The 20000-nt window shown below is 42.9% G+C and overlaps 1 protein-coding gene across 3 annotated transcripts in view; it reads left to right on the top strand.

Annotated features, from left to right (window-relative positions):
• The window catches only part of camk2a (calcium/calmodulin-dependent protein kinase II alpha), a 60498-nt gene that overhangs the window by 6299 nt on the left and 34199 nt on the right, over nucleotides 1-20000 (top strand). Inside the window, exons 2-6 of one of the 3 annotated variants that reach the window (XM_053648454.1) lie at nucleotides 7561-7655; nucleotides 13933-13992; nucleotides 17036-17090; nucleotides 17368-17433; nucleotides 17879-17951. In XM_053648454.1, the coding sequence (XP_053504429.1) occupies nucleotides 7561-7655; nucleotides 13933-13992; nucleotides 17036-17090; nucleotides 17368-17433; nucleotides 17879-17951 (349 nt within the window). Of the gene's footprint in view, nucleotides 1-7560; nucleotides 7656-13932; nucleotides 13993-17035; nucleotides 17091-17367; nucleotides 17434-17755; nucleotides 17952-20000 lie in introns of those variants that run through there. The other 2 variants (XM_053648453.1, XM_053648452.1) reach the window with 2 other exon arrangements.

Below are 20000 nucleotides of genomic sequence, written 5' to 3'. Positions count from 1 at the left end.
TCAGGAACATCAACATTTCCCTCAGACTTCTCATCACTACACACTAGCCACCAAACAAACCTTTTATGGAGTTCCACCCTCTTGAAAAATGTCAACAAACATCAAAACTGAATAATGTGCTCAAATATGAAATAAATATTGTTAGAAAAGGTAAAAGAGACGTCTGTGTGGACGAAACTCAACATTGCTGCTGTTTCTGAAGTTCAGACTCGATGTAAGGATGAAACTCTTTTAGGTCACTTCCTGATTTAGATTCGGATTTCTTGCCTTGCGGCGGTTATTAATTGGTGATGTTACGAAGCGTAGACGGAGACAAGCGCGGACGAGCGGAGGAATGATGAGAGGAAGAATCCAGAGCGAGAATCGAGTCGGGCCAGGACAGGTAAGCTGTGTATCAGGGACGTAGGCAAAAGCATAGTGAGAGACGAGCATGAAGTCGAGCACTAGGGAAAACACTTCTAATGATATCAGCTTAGTAAACAAACAGAGACGAGGCTGCTGAGCGGTTACTTCGCAAGCGGCTCATGCTAGGGAGGCCCTTATATAACCTTAGGTGTTTGCAGGTGTTCGTAATTAGAACTCCGGCGAACTCGAGCGCGGGTATGACTGGGAAGTATAGTCCTCCTCTGCCACGTCCCTGGGCGGCACTACACTTTGTGAGCTGCCGCGCCGAGTTCGCAGTGTCGTAACAGAACCCCCCCCAAAGGGCTCACTCCGGGAGCCGAAGTTCTCTGAGGCCCCCCCCTTCTCTGGGGGGCCAGTTTGTCTGGATGAGCCGCGTGGAAGTCCTTATGCAGGCCTGCGTCCAGAATGTCTCGGGCTGGGACCCAGCACTGTTCCTCTGGTCCATACCCCTCCCAGTCTACCAGATACTGAAGTCCCCCTCTCCTCCGTCTGGAGTCTAGAATGTCGCGGACGCGGTAGGCTGGGCGGCCTTCTATCTCCAACGGTTCCAGTGGGGAATCCTCTGGCACCGCTGTGGCCAAGGGGCCTGAGATCACAGGTTTGAGAAGTGAGACGTGGAAAGACGGGGCGAGGCGACTGTGTCTCGGAAGGTCCAGACGATACGTGACTTCATTAATTTGCCTCAGTATTCGGAAGGGCCCGATATACTTCGGTTGAAGCTTTGTGCCCGTGAGGGGTCTCAGATCTCTTGTGGAGAGCCACACCCGGTCCCTGGGTCGATAATTAGGGTGAGCCCTCCGGCGCCGGTCGGCCTTTCGTTTAGCTATGTGGGACGCCTGCACCAGCTGTTGATGGGCACGCTCCCAGACCTGTTCACTTCGGCGGAACCACTCATCCACTGCTGGCGAGTCCATGTGAGACGCGTTCCAGGGGAATAGTGGCGGTTGGTAACCCAAGACACACTGGAACGGGGTGAGCTGGGTGGCGGAATGCCGTAGCGAGTTCTGGGCGTATTCTGCCCATGGAAGATACTTACTCCAGTCCCCTGGGTTGGCAGAGCAGTAAGTCCAAAGGAACCGTATGACCTCCTGGTTGGCCCGTTCTGCCTGTCCGTTGGCCTGGGGGTGGTAACCGGACGTGAGATTAATGGCGACCCCCAGCTTCCTCATAAAGCTGGCCCAAACCCGCGATGTGAACTGTGGCCCCCTATCAGTCACAGTCTCGTCGGGGATGCCAAAGTAGCGAAAGACGTGTTGAAACAGGAGTTCCGCTGTGGTGAAGGCAGATGGGATGGCTGGTAATGGAATTAAGCGCAGGGACTTCGAGAACCGATCTACGACCACCAGTATTGCGGAGTTCCCCTGCGACTTTGGCAAGTCGGTTATGAAATCGAGGGCCAGATGGGACCACAGACGTTCAGGTATGGGTAAGGGCACCAACTTCCCAGCTGGGAGCGCACGTGGGCCTTTGGACTGAGCGCAAGAGGAACATGAGGATATGATGCGCTGAACCTCTCTGGGCATGTTGGGCCACCAGTACTTCTCAGCCAGCAGTTGGTAAGTGCGGCGGGCCCCCGGGTGGCCCGTGGCCAAAGTCGTGTGGGCCCAGGTGCTGAGTTCGAGACGGTACCGCTTAGGCACGAACTGTTTGTCGGGAGGACAGGCTGCTGGGATTCTTGCGCTGGGAATACGGGCTAAGTTCTGTGCTAGGGGCCACTCCAGGGCGCCCACTATGCAGGAGGGAGGCATAATGTAACTCTCTTGCTCCGTCGGCCGCTCTGGGGCATAAATGCGAGACAGGGCGTCGGCCTTTGCATTCTTTGAACCAGGTCGGTAAGGCAGGGTGAACTGGAACCTGGAGAAGATTAAGGACCAGCGGGCGTGGCGAGGAGTGAGACATTTGGTAGTTCGTAGATATTCCAGATTCTTATGGTCCGTGAAGATAACAAACGGGTGTACTGCCCCCTCCAACCAGTGTCTCCACTCTTCTAGGGCCAGCTTGATGGCCAGAAGTTCACGGTTCCCCACATCATAGTTGCGCTCTGCTGGCGACAACTTCCGGGAAAAAAAGGCCACGGGGTGTAACTTGGGACTCTCGCCAAACCTTTGCGATAGAATTGCTCCCACTCCCACCTCTGACGCGTCGACCTCCACGACAAACGGCCTGGAGGGATCCGGGTGTCTGAGAATGGGAGCTGTGGTGAAAGCCCGCTTAAGTCTCTCCAGAGCCTCCTGGGCAACTGGGGTCCACAGCAGTCGCCTGGGCTTACCTCTCAGGAGCGACATCAGGGGTTGCGCTACTTTACTGAAGTCTCTAATGAATCTTCGGTAAAAATTTGCAAAGCCAAGGAAATGATGCAACTCCCTGACGGTTCGCGGAGTGGGCCACTCCACGACCGCCCGAATCTTATGCTGGTCCATGGCGACTCCCCTTGGGCTAATGATATACCCCAGGAAGGAGATTGTGTGCTGGTGGAATTCGCACTTCTCGGCCTTTACGTACAGCTGGTACTGCAGGAGGTGTTGCAGTACATGCCGGACATGCTGGACATGCTCCTCCAGGGAGGTCGAATAAATCAGGATGTTGTCAATGTAGGCGATGACGTACCTTCCTAGCATGTCCCTCAGAGCGTCGTTGATCAGGTTCTGGAACACGGAGGGGGCGTTAGCGAGCCCATACGGAATGACCAGGTACTCATAATGTCCAGAGGTGGTGCTGAAGGCCGTTTTCCACTCGTCCCCCTCCCTAATACGATTCAAGTTATAAGCGCTGCAGAGGTCCAGCTTAATGAAGAGGGTGGCAGACCGTAACTGTTCCAAGGCTGAGGGGACGAGAGGCAGCGGATATCGGTACTTAACGGTCACTTGGTTGAGGGCCCGATAATCAATGCATGGTCGGAGGCCCCCTCCTTTCTTCTCCACAAAGAAGAACCCGGCAGACGCAGGGGATGTGGACGGTCGGATGTACCCCTGCCGGAGAGCCTCCTGAATGTACTCCTCCATGGCCTGCTGCTCCGCTTGGGAGAGCGGGTAAACACGGCCCCGAGGTAGGCTGGCCCCGGGGAGGAGGTCAATGGCACAGTCGTAGGGCCTGTGAGGTGGGAAACAACTGGCCCTCTCCTTGCTGAACACCTCATGGAGGTCGTGGTACTCGGGGGGAATTTTAACTGAGGTAGGCGACAGGGGACTCTCCACAGTCGTGGTGGCCAAAGGGACCATGGGGCCCCTCAAACAATTCTGCAAGCAATACGGGGACCATTGGGTGAGTTGCTTGTCAGTCCAGGAGATTTGGGGGTTGTGCAGTTCCAGCCAGGGGAGTCCGAGTATAACGGGGTGTCTGGTGGAGACCGTGAGGTAAAGGACCAGAGTTTCGTGGTGAAGGGCACTAACTTGAAGGCAGACAGGGTGTGTGCTGTGAGATATTACGCCTCCCCCTATAGGCGACCCATCAATGGATTGGAGCTCACGAGGACGGAGGAGGGGACGTATGGGAAGGCCGAGCTCCTGCGCCGTCTTCTCATCTATGAAGTTCTCCGCTGCTCCGGAGTCGATGAGTGCTGAAAGAACAAAAGAACAGCCTGAATGTTCTATCACGACAGGTACAGAAAATACGTGAGCCATAAAAGACTGGTTAGGACTCACCCGGGCATGACAAGGTGGGTTGTCAGTGCGCCTCCCGTTCCCTCGGCGCCTCCTGTGCGGGCATTGGTGGACGGCGTGGGTGTCCTCACTGCAGTAGAAGCACCGGAACTCCTCGCGTCTTCTCTCCCTCTCCTCCTCGTGGGACCGTGCCCCTCCGAGCTGCATTGGTTCGCTTGCTGCGCCCGGCTCAGCTGGAAGTAAACCGTGCGGTATGGGACGGTTAGTACGGCGCAGACGATCCAGCCTTATGGTCAGATCCAGGAGGTCATCAAAAGTTAGCTGTTCACCCCGACAGGCCAACTCATGCAGTAACTCCGGATCGAGGCCACGGCGGAATGCGGTCTTAAGGGCTGGTTCGTTCCAGCCACTTCGGGCAGCAATAACGTGAAACTCTAGCGCGTACTCTCTTGCAGTACGAGAGCCCTGTTTGAGTTGCATGAGCTCATCACCAGTCTCCCAGCCATCAGGAGAATGGTCAAAGGCACGCTGGAACCGGGCAAGGAAGTCATCTAATGAGGGTCTGACACCACCTCCTCGCTCCTACTCAGCCGTGGCCCACGCCAAGGCTGTTCCGGAGAGTAATTCCATAAAATGGGTCAATTTACGGACCTCAGGCATCTCTGGGTGACTCTCGAAGAACAGCGCACATTGTAACATGAAGCCCTTGCATCGCTCCGGCTCCCCAGCATATCTCTCTGGTGTGGGCAGAGGCGGGTCATGCGCCGGCGGCGCAGGAGTGTGAACAGCCGGCGCTGGAATGTGCGCAGCTGGTGTCGGCTGAACATGCGCTGGGGTGGTCGGCGGTGGTGACGCGAGAACGGGGGCGTGGCGTGGGTGGATGCGGAAACGCTCAGTCGCGAGACTTCGGCACGCAATGCGGATATCTCATCCCGGCACACCGATAGCGCGCGGTCTTGTTCCAGGATCACATGTTCCCAATCCGAGGTGCCCGCTGCCTCCATAGTATGGCGAAGTAATCTGTTACGAAGCGTAGACGGAGACAAGCGCGGGCAAGCGGAGGAATGACGAGAGGAAGAATCCAGAGCAAGAATCGAGTCGGGCCAGAACAGGTAAGCTGTGTATCAGGGACGTAGGCAAAAGCGGAGTGAGAGATGAGCGTGAAGTCGAGCACTAGGGAAAACACTTCTAATGATATCGGCTTAGTAAACAAACAGAGACGAGGCTGCTGAGCGGTTACTTCGCAAGCGGCTCATGCTAGGGAGGCCCTTATATAACCTTAGGTGTTTGCAGGTGTTCGTAATTAGAACTCCAGCGAACTCGAGCGCGGGTATGACTGGGAAGTGTAGTCCTCCGCCACGTCCCTGGGCGGCACTACACTTTGTGAGCTGCCGCGCCGAATTTGCCGTGTTGTAACAGGTGATATCCTAAGAAAAGTCTCGCCATATTCATCCTGCATGTTTATATTTAAATTCATTCATCCTGTATCTCTCATGTGAATATGGGTTAAAGCAGAAATTTCATCAGTATTTTAGTGTTTCCCACATCACCAACAAATATGATTTCTTTAGATATTTATTATGAATGGAGTTGAGGTGCAGAGCGTCCCTCATTTTAAAGTAGTATTAAAAAACTGTAATTTTGTTTTATCATTAATACTTTAATGAATAATTTTCTTTCCAGCAGCCTCCTCCTGTTAATACTGAGCAGTCCATCACTCATTGGATCCCATTCACAGCAGTGATAAGCTTATAACAGTGTAATAACCCTTTCCTTCTCTCCTAATTTCTAACTTCAGCACATAGCCATCAGAACAAAATACAAGAAAATAACCAAAAATTGTGTTTGCTTTGGAAGAAAAAATGTGTGAAAGTTGTTTAGTGTGTTCGTGAGCGGAGGACTCTCAGCTATCACGTGTGTGACACGTGAGCTCGGCTTTCACACGACGTCTTGAGCAGTTACGTCATACTGATTGTTAGAGAATCCGCAGAACACAGAAGAACATGAAATAAAACAGCTTTATATTTCGTTACATGGCTGCAGGAAGGACGTGAGCCGTGATTCAAATCATGCATTATAATAACCTTTAATAGCGTGCTTTATTTTAAACACATACCGATTTTTATTTAGATTTGACTAAACATTAATACATTTAATAAATAAATAATAAATAACTCAAACTTCACGTGTCAGTCCGATCTCCAGTCCGATCTCCAATCTGACGCACTGTGTATCTACGGATTCACATTTCTAAACCTTCACCTGGACTGTTTTATACACGAGTAATGTTTAATAAAGAAATTATCACTGTGTGTTTTAATGACTCGCTAAACATTCCAGCTTTTAGATGTCAGTCACACCCGCAGGATTTCTGCAGCCTCTTCCAGCCTACACACACACACACACACACACACACTTCAGAGGCTCTCCATCGGAAACACAAACCGCACTGAGCCTGACAACATTATTATTCACTTAAGTCTTTAATGAGCTTTTATTATTTCTTATTTGAACTTTTACATTAATTTTAAGTTTGTTTTTTGATCAAAATTTTTTCCTTGCATCATTTTATTACATATTTTTTCAACATTTTAGATAGTTATTTTCTTCTTTCTGTCTATTTGCCTATTTTATTGTTTTACTTTTGACTACGTTTTGTTTCTTTTTGTCTGTTTTTATTTCACACAGTAAACACTTAGAAAAAGGGTTCTTCAGGGGTTCTCTGTACAGATTCATGGCTTGTGAAGAGTTCTAATTTGGAATGTTTTCTGAGAAAGAACCGCTCTATTGTACGGTTCCCTCAGAGGGACTAGCAGAGAACTCTTAAAGGTTCTAGATCTTTCTATTTCTAAGAGTGTATACAATGAATTTAAGCCAGGTAAGGGCTACAGGTAACAGCTAAAATATTTTTGAGCAAATCTGGAACTTAAATCTGGAACTTAAATCTGGAACTTAAATCTGGAACTTAAACACTGAGATCTCTCCTCAGAGAAGGACACATCAAGAACACAGAGGTAAAAGAGCCGAGCTGGTGTGTGGCGTAACGAACCAGGAGATAAAGAGACGAGAGCGTTCTATTAGATTCCGGCTGCAACCTCAGGGTTCCTGCTGTGTTCCTCTCTGAGCTCTGAGGCTGAATATCTGAGCTGGTGTGGAGTTCTGAACCAGGAGATGTAGATAAAGTGATGCAGCTCAAGGATGAGGGGTTTATATTTGAATCCTGCTGCAACAGGAAGTCAGTAGAGTTCCTCAGAGAACTTTAGGAATGATGTGGAGAACAGATAAAGAGAGCTGCAGGTGTCAGGTCAGTAGAACTTGCAGAAGAACTTGAAACAGGATATGTAGGCAAGTTCCTTTCCTCTGATGATGTGGAGAGAAAGTTCTACTGCCGTGGTTATATTTTGGGTCTCCATACAGGAACTGATGTCAGAGAGGAGCCTTTTGGGAGACTTTTCTTTTCCACAGAGGGTAGAATTCTGCAATAAATCTGATAGAAAGTATGAAATGTTGACAAATGTTGAATTTTGTTTTTTATTTTTGTTTTTTTATTTCACAGGGGAGCGTTTTCTGTGGTGCGCAGGTGTGTGAAAGTCCTCTCAGCGCAGGAATACGCCGCTAAGATCATCAACACCAAGAAGCTCTCGGCCAGAGGTGGGCGTGTTTTCATACAGAAATACACACTTCACTCTCTTCCTCCCTGTAGTGCACACTTCTTAGCTTTGTGCTAATCAGCAGTTAGCGTGAGGTTTGCAGTAAGAAGTGAGCGTGGGTCTGATATACAAATGATTAGATGATGACGACGATGATGTGGTGTACGGAAGCTTTTCGCTACAGGAATCATGTGCTAAGATCTCTAGCTGTGTAATTTAGCTAATGTTATAGATGAACTGATCCTGGTTGTCATGGTAACACTGAATTATATTGAGACGGGTTTTAATAAATGAGTGTGTAAATCGAGACTCTGAATATCGCTAGCATTTACCTAATTTTAGTGAGATTAGGCTAGGAGGCAGGAGGACGTGGGGGTGTTTCCTAATTTGCATACTCATGTTTATTCATATATATTCATAGATCCTGGTATGTTTGGTCATTTCTTGTGCATTAACATCTGAAACAATTCCACAATCCTTTAAAAAAATTTATTTGTTTTACTTGAGGACTGATTGTGATTGTTGTGTTATAAATATGTCTGTGTGTGTGTGTCCATGTGTTATGTCAGTAGACAGGGCTGAAAGTTGAAAGTGAGGCTCAGTAACTGTGTGTCTGTGTGTGTGTGTGTGTGTGTGTGTGTGTGTGTGTTTGTGCGTGTGTGTGTGTGTGTGTGTGTGTGTGTGTGTTTGTGAGGCGGGGGTGTGTTCTTTCTCCATGAGTTTTGCAGTAATGTGGTGTTTTGTTGGAAAGGCGAGGTGAAATACACCAGAGGCGTTCCACTTCTCCTCATCTCACACCTCCTACACACTCTCGGCTGGCAAAGCTCGGATATCTTTCGGAATGATACAGCACACACACACACACACACACACACACACACACACACACTTACATACAGTACACAATGCAGGCACTGTGGTGAATAATTCCTGCTAAAAGCAGGGTGCCATTATTTTTAGCATGTTGTTAATATTGGAGCCTCCACTCTGTGTTTGCGTGATGCTAAACTGGTGGCTATAAACTTCCATTACATGTTAGCTAGGTTAGTTTCATGTGTTGATGTTATATAGTTCCACAATCCCTGAGTGTTTTATTCCTCTTACAACACAGCAATTTACCAACGATTACATCATACTTTTTATCCATTTATAGTTACACTTAATGGTGTGGAATGTCCATGAAACAAGTTCTCACTTACGTTACAGCAAATATAAACCCTCACCAACCCTCTCTTTATTCCCTCTCTATACACTCTCTTTATACTCTCTCTTCATTCCCTCTCTATTCTCTCTTTATTCTTGCTTTCTATTCTCTATCTTTATTCTCTCTCTCCTCTGTCTTTATTCTCGCTCTTTATTCTCTCGCTTCTGTCTTTATTCTCTCTCTTTATTCTCTCTCTCTATTCTCTCTCTTTATTCTCTCTCTTTATTCTCTCTCTCTATTCTCTCTCTTTCTTTCTTCCTTTTAAACTGAGAGTTTTTGATCTTTTATCTCTTCTTTAACCTCTCGTTCCTCCTCCATCTCTAAAGGAAGTGCAGGTTTTCATGTTGTTTTTCTCTGTGCTAATGGATGGTGTGGTGAGATTTTTACTCACTCGCCCGCGGGGGGAAACGAACACATTGCACCTCTTCAGGAAGCTCATTATTTCTTTATATCGCATCCTACCTCTCAGAAATCCTCCACTGTTCCTCTGCAGGTTGTGATAAGGAGAGGATACACACACACACACACACACACACACACACACACACACACGCATGCCTCATATAATCAGATTATTATCAGATTTTGATCAGATTAAATGCTGTAGATTTGTTTATCATGTCCTTGAAAAGCTGATCGTGTGTGTGTGTGCATGTGTGTGTGTGTGTGTGTGTGTGTGTGTGTGTGTGTGTGATGTTATCAGATTTTGATCAGAATAAATCCAGCAGTAACAGTCTGATGTGTTGGAGAAGATCTGTGCCTCTCTGCAGTGATGAAATGATATATTTGCTGATTTTTTTCTCCACAAAAGGAGTTTCAGTTACAGACACTTTCCTCACAGCGGTTATGTGAAATAACTATATAAGTGAATAATATTTTAGTAGTGTTTAGCCTCTGATACTGTTTATTGTGTGTGTGTGTGTGTGTGTGTGTGTGTGTGTGTGTGTACAGTTGTTGTCAGTTTGGTTTTTACTGTTGATGCCAGTCCATCTGCTGCTCTGGCAAAATGTGTGTGTGTGTGTGTGTGTGTGTGTGTGTGTGTGTGAGTCTGTGTCTGTGTGTGGGTAGCAGTGGAAAAAAATCCATGAATTTAAGAGAAATTAATTGAATATTGAAATATTTTCATTATTTTCTATATTATTTGGCCAATACAACACTTTTTTGTCCTCTTGGTGGCGCTGCATATAATATGTGCATAATTTAATTAGATTATTTTATTTTATATTTATAACATAATTTTACTCCTAGCCTAACTGTATTATGTTATTGTATTATAATATGTTTATATATTAGAGGGTCTACTCCATGTTCTGGAGCGTCAGCGCTATATAAATGGTACGGTCCATTCATTCACTCATCCATTCATTCGTTAGTTATTACTTTGGGTTATTTCTACATGCAATGTCATTTTTCCATATGTGGAAACGTAAACAGGCATTAGAGGACTAAAATCAGAGCTTCTGTAGTAATAATAATGACTTTTATTTAAGTTAAAATTTTAATCTTTTTCATTTGTAAGTCGCTTTGGATAAAAGCGTCTGCTAAGTGAATAAATGTAAATGTAAAAGGCCAATGTCAAGGTGTTTTAAAAATACAATAAAAACATTATTAAGACAATTAACAGAATATAATATAAATATTAAGAAAACTGAAAAGAGGGAAAATGATTAAAATATAAAAACTAAGGTAAAATATGACGAATGTATAGAAATGTAGGTTGAAGTGCATTTAAAAGAGTCATAATAAACAAAATAAACATATGAAATAAAATAAATATAGGCTAGTGGTATTAATGGAGAGAGGACAACAAGATAAATAAAGGAAAAAAAAAAAGATTATTTAGGCTCCTCCCTGTGAAAAACTTATCCTGTCCCAGTAATGTTTGATGCTTTGGAGCAGCTGAAGGTCTATAAACTGTAATAAACTGTGGTTAAAGCAAGATATTTCTCCTGATGTTCTGGATGTTATTTTTGTGTGAATCTGACAGTGGTTTTGTGTTTGTGGTTCTTCTGAGACTGTAATTAATCATTACTGTAATTAGGAGTCTCGCTCTTTAACTTCACCCGTGAGGAGCAGTTTAGAGTGTGTGTGTGTGTGTGTGTGTGTGTGTGTGTGTACACACAGACCGCGTCCTGCTGCGTTGTGACTCACACTGAATGGAGCTCAGAAAATCATGCTGACTTTACACAAATCATCAGCACTTCCTTATTTCCTCCTTAATTCATTTACAGACTGATGCATCACTCCTGAGTCCTGACCAACTTCCTGTCTCTCCTTGGTGAATTCTCTGGCTCCGCCCTGGCCATGCCTGCTGCTAGCACTGTTAGCACTGTTAAGCTTGTTTCTTCCTATAAGCAGGTGTTTAGGTGTATAGTGTCATTACAGCGAACTGAAAATGAAACTTTATTGAAGTAGAACGTGTTTCTCTCCAGCTGTGTTCAAAATATTGAAATGTTCAAGCTAACTAGCATAGAAGCTAACATAAGATTACAGCTGTGCAGTATGCTAAGTCTGCTAAAGCAATAACGACGTTAGAGTTAGAATGTTTAGTATTTTTATCATGTTAAAAACATTGCTATTAGCATCTCTAGTGATGATAAAATATCGACTTTTGATTTATATTATTTAATATTATTAACATCATAGTTAGCATTGACGGTTGATGGTGATGATGGTTATGTTGATGTTGATGATGGTGATGATTTTGATGATGATGATGATGATGGTGATGATGATGGTGATGTTGATGATGATGATGATGATTGATGGTGATGATGTTGATGATTATGATGGTGATGATGATGATGATGATGATGGTGATGATGATGATGGTGATGTTGATGATGATGATGATGGTGATGATGTTGATGATGATGATGATGATGATGATGATGGTGATGATGATGGTGATGATGGTGATGATGATGATGATGATGATTGATGGTGATGATGTTGATGATTATGATGATGATGGTGATGATGATGATGGTGATGTTGATGATGATGATGATGGTGATGATGTTGATGTTGATGATGATGATAGTGATAATGATGATAGTGATGATGATGATGATGATGGTGATGTTGATGTTGGTGCTGTTGATGATGATGGTGATGATGATGATGATGAAGAAGCTGGATTTCGAGCTCGGAGTGGGATGAAGGAGCGGGCAGATGGAACACATGGCAACGAGGCTGAAACACTCGGGTGTTTGTGTGGACATAGCTGTGTCTCCATTTTATTGGCTGCTGGATTTGCAAAGCAGAAATAATGAGGAGGTTAAATTGATGATCTCACGACTGCTTGAGGAGGAGATAAAATAACGAGAACATTACAGCAGGAAGACATCAGCACTTTAAATCCCCTGAGAGGGAATTCATTTATTTCTCTTTTATTTCTCTCTCAGGCTCTGCACATAGTCTGTCACTGAAACAGAATATTTGTGTCTGGTTTTATGTCATGTGAGGCATAAAACATTATTCAGGAGATTCAGAAGATCTAAAGTCGTGTCTCGATGACTAATTTGTGTTGAGAATTTATAAATAAATAAATATGACAAAAAAATTCATATCAATACAAATCTAAAATGTGAATAATAATAATAATAATAATAATAATAACAACAACAAAACAACAACAACAACAACAACAATAATAATAATAATAATAATAATAATAATAATAAGTATTAGTTATATTTGCACACTTGATAAATTTTGAAAGGATTTTTTTTATCCATTAATGTAACAGAAATATAAATATAATGAATATTGTTATTATCATATAAAAAATATTCAGGTTTAATTGAAATTATGGTACTCCAGGCTAATTCATAATATAGCTAGTTAACTAGCAACTTAGCCACACAATCAAGCTAACTCCTGCTATGTAGCTAATTACGAATAATATCAATGTTGAAGGACGTGATGACATCACAGGAAGTGTCCAGTGTCTCGTCCTGCACCTTTAACTGCGAGAAATGCTGTGTATAGTTCTTACTAACGAAATCATAAAACTGCTCACCTCCTGTTATTCACAGAATTTACTGTATATGAACTTAAATGAATATGAATATTTATGAGTATTAATGACACAGTTATGTCATATAGCTTATATTAAAATTATATTAAAATAAAATTAAATATTCATGATGAGATTAAAGTCCTACTCGTTCTCTCTGTCTATATATTTCATAACTTCTATTCCTGGTGTATCCTGCAGTGTTGCCTAGCAACGGCTCTTCCAAAGTTCACCCCGAGTCGCTCATGCACACACACACACACACACACACACACACACACACACACACTGTACTATCAATAAAACAGAGAAGAAACAAATCTAGATAACGAATAATGAATGATCACAGCTTCCTGTCTCACTCTTTCTTTCTGCCTGTCTCTTTGTCTGTCTTTCCCTCTCTCTCTCTGTCTGTCTTTCTCTTTATTTCACTGTCTGTTTCTGTCTCTCTCTCTCTTTTTCTACCTTTACTTCCATTAAAAAATGCCAGTGTCTATGAATATGCACAAATATGCAAATTAAGAACCGCCCATATCCTCCTGCCATTACTAATATCCCTATTATATCTTACTTAGCCAACTTACAGTCTCAATTTACATCCTCATTTTCCCAATGACTTTTTTAATTTAACAGAATATAATGTTACCATGACAACCATCCTCTGATCATCTGATCAACTATTACCTACTAGCCAAGTTAAGGTTCTGCGTTGTTTTTTATTCTAAATGCAGCAGAAGAATGTAAAGATGTACCAAAGCTGAGTTATGGTCAGGATGAACAAGTTAATTAGCTCATTATTTTTGCTAGTTTTTTTTATTTGTTTATTCGTTTATTCAGCCTCTCGGTTTGAGTGTGTCTTCTGAGAACAACATAACAACAGGAGTGTGTTACAGAGCTGCTACAATCACATTACTGTCTAATAGAATCTCATTTTATTCTTCTCCTCTAATTATTACATTGCAAATTATCTTCTTTTATCATATCATATCATATTGTAAATCATGTGTGTGTATGTGTGTGTGTGTGTGTGTGTGTGTGGGGGGGGTGTTTCAGATCACCAGAAGCTGGACAGAGAGGCTCGGATCTGTCGGCTGCTCAAACACCCAAACATCGGTGAGTGACACACACATTACATGGGTGTGGCCAGGGGTAGGGCCAGGGTATGAGCAAAACAAGTGATGGTGTTTATGTGGTTAATATATGGCTAACACATATGCTGTTTGTAGGGAGTAGGGTATAGGGCTGGAGTAGAGAATAGGCAGAAGGGTGTAGAGAGTAGCCTGAAGGGAGGAGAAGTAGAGAGTAGGGTGTAGGGCACAGGGCTAGAGAAAGGAGTAGGGATTAGGGAGTAGAGTGTAGGGATTAGGGTGTAGAGTGCAGGGATTAGGGTGTAGGGTGTATGGAGTAGGGTGTAAGGAGTAAGGATTAGGCAGTAGAGTGTAGGGATTAAGGTGTAGGGAGTAGAGTGTAGGGATTAGGGTATAGGGTGTATGGAGTAGGGTGTAAGGAGTAAGGATTAGGCAGTAGAGTGTAGGGATGAGTGTGTAGGGTGTATGGAGTAGGATGTAAAGAGTAAGGATTAGGCAGTAGAGTGTAGGGAGTAGAGTGTAGGGAGTAAAGTGTAGGGATTAGGGTGTAGGGTGTAGTGTGTAAGGATTAGTCAGTAGAGTGTAGGGATTAGGGATTAGAGTGTAGAGATTAGGATGTAGGGAGTAGGGTGTAAGGAGTAAGGATTAGACAATAGAGTGTAGCGATTAGGGATTAGAGTGTATAGTGTAGCGAGTAGGGTGTAGGGTGTACAGTGTAAGGATTAGGGTGTAGGGCACAGGGCTGGTGAAGTCAGTACTGTCAGGTTAAAAAGAGCAGGGGTTTCGTCCTGATTCATCAGTCAGAGCTCTGTGTTGACTCTCGTCTCCTCCTGACAGCTTCCCCTCAGTGTGGAATATATCTGTTTTTTGGCACGTTCAGTTTTCCTCTCTGGCACAGTATGTCTGTGTGTGTGTGTTTGAAGGAGCCAGAATCCTCCTACGCACTTCACTAAGAAACCAGTGGCTTTGTTTGTTCTCTTCTCAGAGCAGCAAAAACACAAGAGTGTTGAGTGGATTTTTACAGATATACAATGTGTACAGTTTATATATTATTCTCATATACACCTTCTGTTCAGTGTCAGTGATTTACGTCTAAAAGTTGCTTCAGTATTCACATGAGGGAAGTTCCTGGTGTTCAGAGTCGGGTTACGCGGCTGCTTAAGTGGATTTTCAGAGTTCCTCATTCACATTATTAAAATCATCTGCATGTAGTTCACATCTCCGGGGTTGCCAGATTGTTCTTGAGTAGAAGCGTCCACATTCACTAATAAACAGTATATAGAATAGCACTTGATTCAGCACATACTCGAGCACAACTTAATGAGACACTAAATGGAGGCGATGAAAACGTAATGTGTATGTGAGATGTAGGAGATTTTATCACACTTTTAATTCACTATGTTGATTTGTTGAATTAATATAATAAAGTCAGCGTGTGTGTTAATTCGACGCGCTCTGCTGAAAAGAAAATGTGCCCATGGTTTGAAGGATAGTATGACCTAGCGCTCATCTGCTATACTTATGGAGAAACTTTAATGTGTTTTGTGTGAAAAAAACTTTTCATGAGATTTAAATGGAGGATATTATTAATGAATGAATTGTGTGATATTAGTGTATTTATTGTTGTCTTCGAATGACATTCCACAGTGTGTGAGTGGATTTACATCCAGAACATACATTTCAGCCTGACATATTGTCGTTCCATCAAACTGTCAGACGGTGGCGCTGGACTTACCACCGCTCCTCACTCCAGCCGATATCACACAACAAACATGCGTTTAAGCTCAAGATCAGAATCGAGCGGAACCGAGACACGCCCCGGTTCTAGATAAACTCCGCCTCCACGTGCGTAACTCTCACCTAACTTCTGAATAGCGCTGAAGTCAGTAGTTACGTCTGAGGTCTGAATTATTCTGATGTAAATCGACGGCCTGCTCTGATGTTATAGTTTTCATTGTTGATGTAAACTGGCATTTAACTGGTGGATGTTCCACTTCCTGTTGTGCATTAAAATAGAAAATCACACCTTTTCATCATGTCACATTGACAGAGACAGTAAAGCAGAACGTGCTGCAGGATTTTTCTCTCAGTTTATGTAATCGTTGCTATGTGAGTGTGTGTGTTGTCAGGTGAAGTTCTGCAGTTCCTCTTCTGCAGCTATTCAGCTCCCACACACACTGCCACAAGCACACACACCACACCTACACACAGGGCACCTGGGGGCGGGAACCAGTGTGTGTGTGTGTGTGTGTGTGTGTGTGTGTGTGTGTGTGTGTGTGTGTGTGTGTGTGTGTGTTCAGAAAATCTCCTAAAGACACAAAGATTCAGTAACACTACCACGAACAAGCCGACATTGTTAAGCTTGCATTATTTAATTTTTATATATTTTATTTCATGATGTATATCAGCTGTATATTATATATAATATTATACATGTATTAATGTAATGCATTATAACGTATTATATTATTACTGATAATGAATTTTGACAGAGAGAAGAACATAGACTGATAAATATACAGACTGATGGACAAACAGAGCCAATAAGCAAATGCAGGACATAGCTTAAGTGGGCGTGAGGGTGTGAAGGTGTGTCTAATTTGCGTATTTATAAAGTGGAGTTCTTGGTGAGGGTGAGGGCGTCTGAGCTCGAGATATTCATACATGTGTGGATGAGGCAGCTGGATTTTCTTCAGTTTTGTAGAAAAAAGATACTAAATACTAAAAAGATTACAAAAAAATACTACCCTCTGCCTAACCCCACCCTTAACTCCACCTCTGACTCCACCCTTAATTTGACCTTTGTAGCTTTAAATAGTTCAAAATTGTTATCATTTGTAACTGTAGTATAGAGTAATATATGTAATAGACAGCTATACAGTAAATATAATACATTTTAATAAATATAGAAAGTGTAATTAAACATTGATGGTCTTTAAATCAGGATTTTAATTGTTAAATATTAAAATATTTGATTATAAATGTTGACTGTAGGTAATGATGTGTTATAATGTGTTATAACTGTGAGTCAGACACTAATGAGCTCTAAATGCTTTTATGATGTTCAGTGCGGCTCCATGACAGCATCTCAGAGGAGGCGCATCATTACCTCATCTTTGACCTGTGAGTCAGGAACGTCACCTACTCCTTTCTTCTCGTCTCCTTTCTTCTCTTCTTTCTTTTCTTTTCTTTTCTTTTCTATTCTATTAGTTTCCTTTCTTCTCGTTTCCTTTCTATTTTTTTGAACAACAACCACCATGATTTTGAACTGGACATTCTAAACAAACACACACACACACACTCTCTCTCTCTCTCTCTCTCTCTTTTACATTAGTGATAATGATAATGTTGATGATGATGATGATGATGTGTGTGTATGTGTGTGTGTTTGTGTCTGCAGTGTGACGGGTGGAGAACTGTTTGAGGACATCGTGGCCAGAGAATATTACAGTGAGGCAGATGCCAGGTAAAAAAAAAAAACAACAAAAAACACACACACACACACACACAGACACACACACACACACACACACACACTGGCAGCTTAGAGGGAGAAGAAGAGAGAGAGAGAGAGAAGGAGAGAGAGAGAGAGGAGGGAGAGAGAGAGAGAGAGCGAGAAGAAGAGAGAGTGCGAGAGAGAGAGAGAGAAGGAGAGAGAGAGGGGGAGAGAGAAGGAGGGGGGAGAGAAGGAGAGAGTGGAGAGAGAGAGAGCGAGAGAGAAGGAGAGAGAGAGAGAGTGTGAGAGAGAGAGAGAAGGAGAGAGAGAGAGTGTGAGAGAGAGAGAGAAGGAGAGAGAGAGAGAGAGAGAGAGAGTGGGTGAGAGTTTGAAATGTGTCATCAAACCCATCATTTGTGTGATTATCAGTTCAGTTAGATTTAATGTGGTGTGTTTTGCGTCTCTTCTCCTGCAGTCACTGTATTCAGCAGATCCTGGAGGCGGTGCTTCACTGTCATCAGATGGGTGTCGTTCACCGAGATCTAAAGGTACACTTACATAAATACATGATGAAAAATACATATGTGTGATAAATAATCTGATACATTCATACTATATAATCATTAGACGATGACAGAATAGATTTAAATATATTACAGTTTCATGTTACAAACAGAATAATATGTTTAATTATTAGAATGACATCTAACACCACATAACTCTAAGAATCATAAATAATCTAATCTAACCTAATCTAATTTAATCTAACCAAATCACACGATCACCGTTATCCCAGCTGATCACTATTTTTTATCTGATAGCAGTTATTTCTGTTTATTAGATTATTATTATTTGAGCTGATTATTAACGTTGACTGATGATTTCAGATGTTTGTGATTTTTTTTCCAGCTGTTTATTTGAAGTCATCATGATTATTGTAGTTGATCGGATTATTATTATTTCAGCTGCATTGTTCATGATTGTTTGAGTTGGATATGTGCAATGACTTGAGCTTATTGTGATTGTTATTTCATGAACATTGAGCAATATTTTGTCTAAAAGACAATGATAAATGTACTTACGATTGTTTGTGCGTGAGTGAACTGTCAGTGTGATGGTTTGTTTACTGAGTAAAGAAGAAACTGCTAAAATGTTGTGTTTAACGTGGACTTAATTAAGAGGAAACACAACTGTAGGCCATCCTGTTTCTAAAACAGAGATATGGCATAATGTTTAAAGTATATATTTCTCTGTGGTTCCTCTGCTCATATTATATATAATATAAATGTTATTTTAATCCTGCTTCAGGATCTTCTCTGAAGAGCGGATAATAAAATGTAATCTAATAGTGCGAGGTGTAACAAGGGTCTGCTAGAACACCTTATTTAGAAATGAAAAACTGAACCCCGGAGTGAGGAACGCAGGATACAACAGTACACCATTTATCAGCTGCGCTGTCAGACAGAAAAACAATAGGAGTTTAAAGGTAAATGATTATTAATGTTCCTTTACTGAGAGATTTAGCCTTGATGAGGCGGATACAGAACCACTAGCGGTGTGACTTTACAGGATATAACTATGAGAGCAAAACCTTTTTTATTTTGAATCTGGTGAAATTATGATATTTAGTGGACAGATTTCCTGCTAAATACCAATGAAGCTAGACAAGATATTTTTACCGTGTCAAAGAAACACCTAAGATGAAATTATAAAGTTGTTTTTGTATTATATTTTTATTATACATTGTAGTATATCAGTCTCTCTCTGTGTTTATCGAATATTTTCAGCTGTATATCGTCTCGTTTGTTTCCTTTCTGGACACGTGGACGGTGGAAAAGTGTCCAGTGAAGTGGACTGTGATTACCACACACCTGATGCATAATCCAGACTGATGAGGCCTGAGTGTACCACTGAGTATACCAAGGAGAGTACCACTGAGTGTACCACTGAGTGTACCACTGAGTATACCAATGAGAATACCACTGAGTGTACCTCTGAGTGTACCACTGAGTATACCACTGAAAGTACCACTGAGTATACCACTGAGTGTACCACTGAGCATACCAATGAGAGTAACACTGAGTGCACCTCTGAGTATACCACTGAGTGTACCACTGAGTGTACCACCGAGTGCACCACCGAGTATACCACTGAGTGTACCACTGAGTGCACCACTGAGTGTACCACTGAGTGTACCACTGAGTATACCACTGAGTGTACCAATGAGAGTACCACTGAGTATACCACTGAGAGTACCACTGAGTGCACCACTGAGTATACCACCGAGTGCACCACCGAGTATACCACTGAGTGTACCACTGAGTGCACCACTGAGTGTACCACTGAGTGTACCACTGAGTATACCACTGAGTGTACCAATGAGTGTACCACTGAGTATACAAATGAGAGTACCACTGAGTGTACCACTGAGTGCACCACTGAGTATACCACTGAGTGTACCACTGAGAGTACCACTGAGTGTACCACTGAGAGTAATACTGAGAGTACCACTGCTGAGCTCACGGAGTACGTTTAGGAATAAAATGTACCGTCAACTCTGATGTTCTCACAGGATCTGAAAGAAGGGCTTGTTCTGT

The sequence above is a fragment of the Ictalurus furcatus genome, chromosome 18 (assembly GCF_023375685.1).
Source record: "Ictalurus furcatus strain D&B chromosome 18, Billie_1.0, whole genome shotgun sequence".
Classification (NCBI taxonomy): domain Eukaryota; kingdom Metazoa; phylum Chordata; class Actinopteri; order Siluriformes; family Ictaluridae; genus Ictalurus; species Ictalurus furcatus.
The sequence above is the reverse complement of the archived record's forward strand: the minus strand, read 5'-3'. Positions and strand labels throughout refer to the sequence as shown.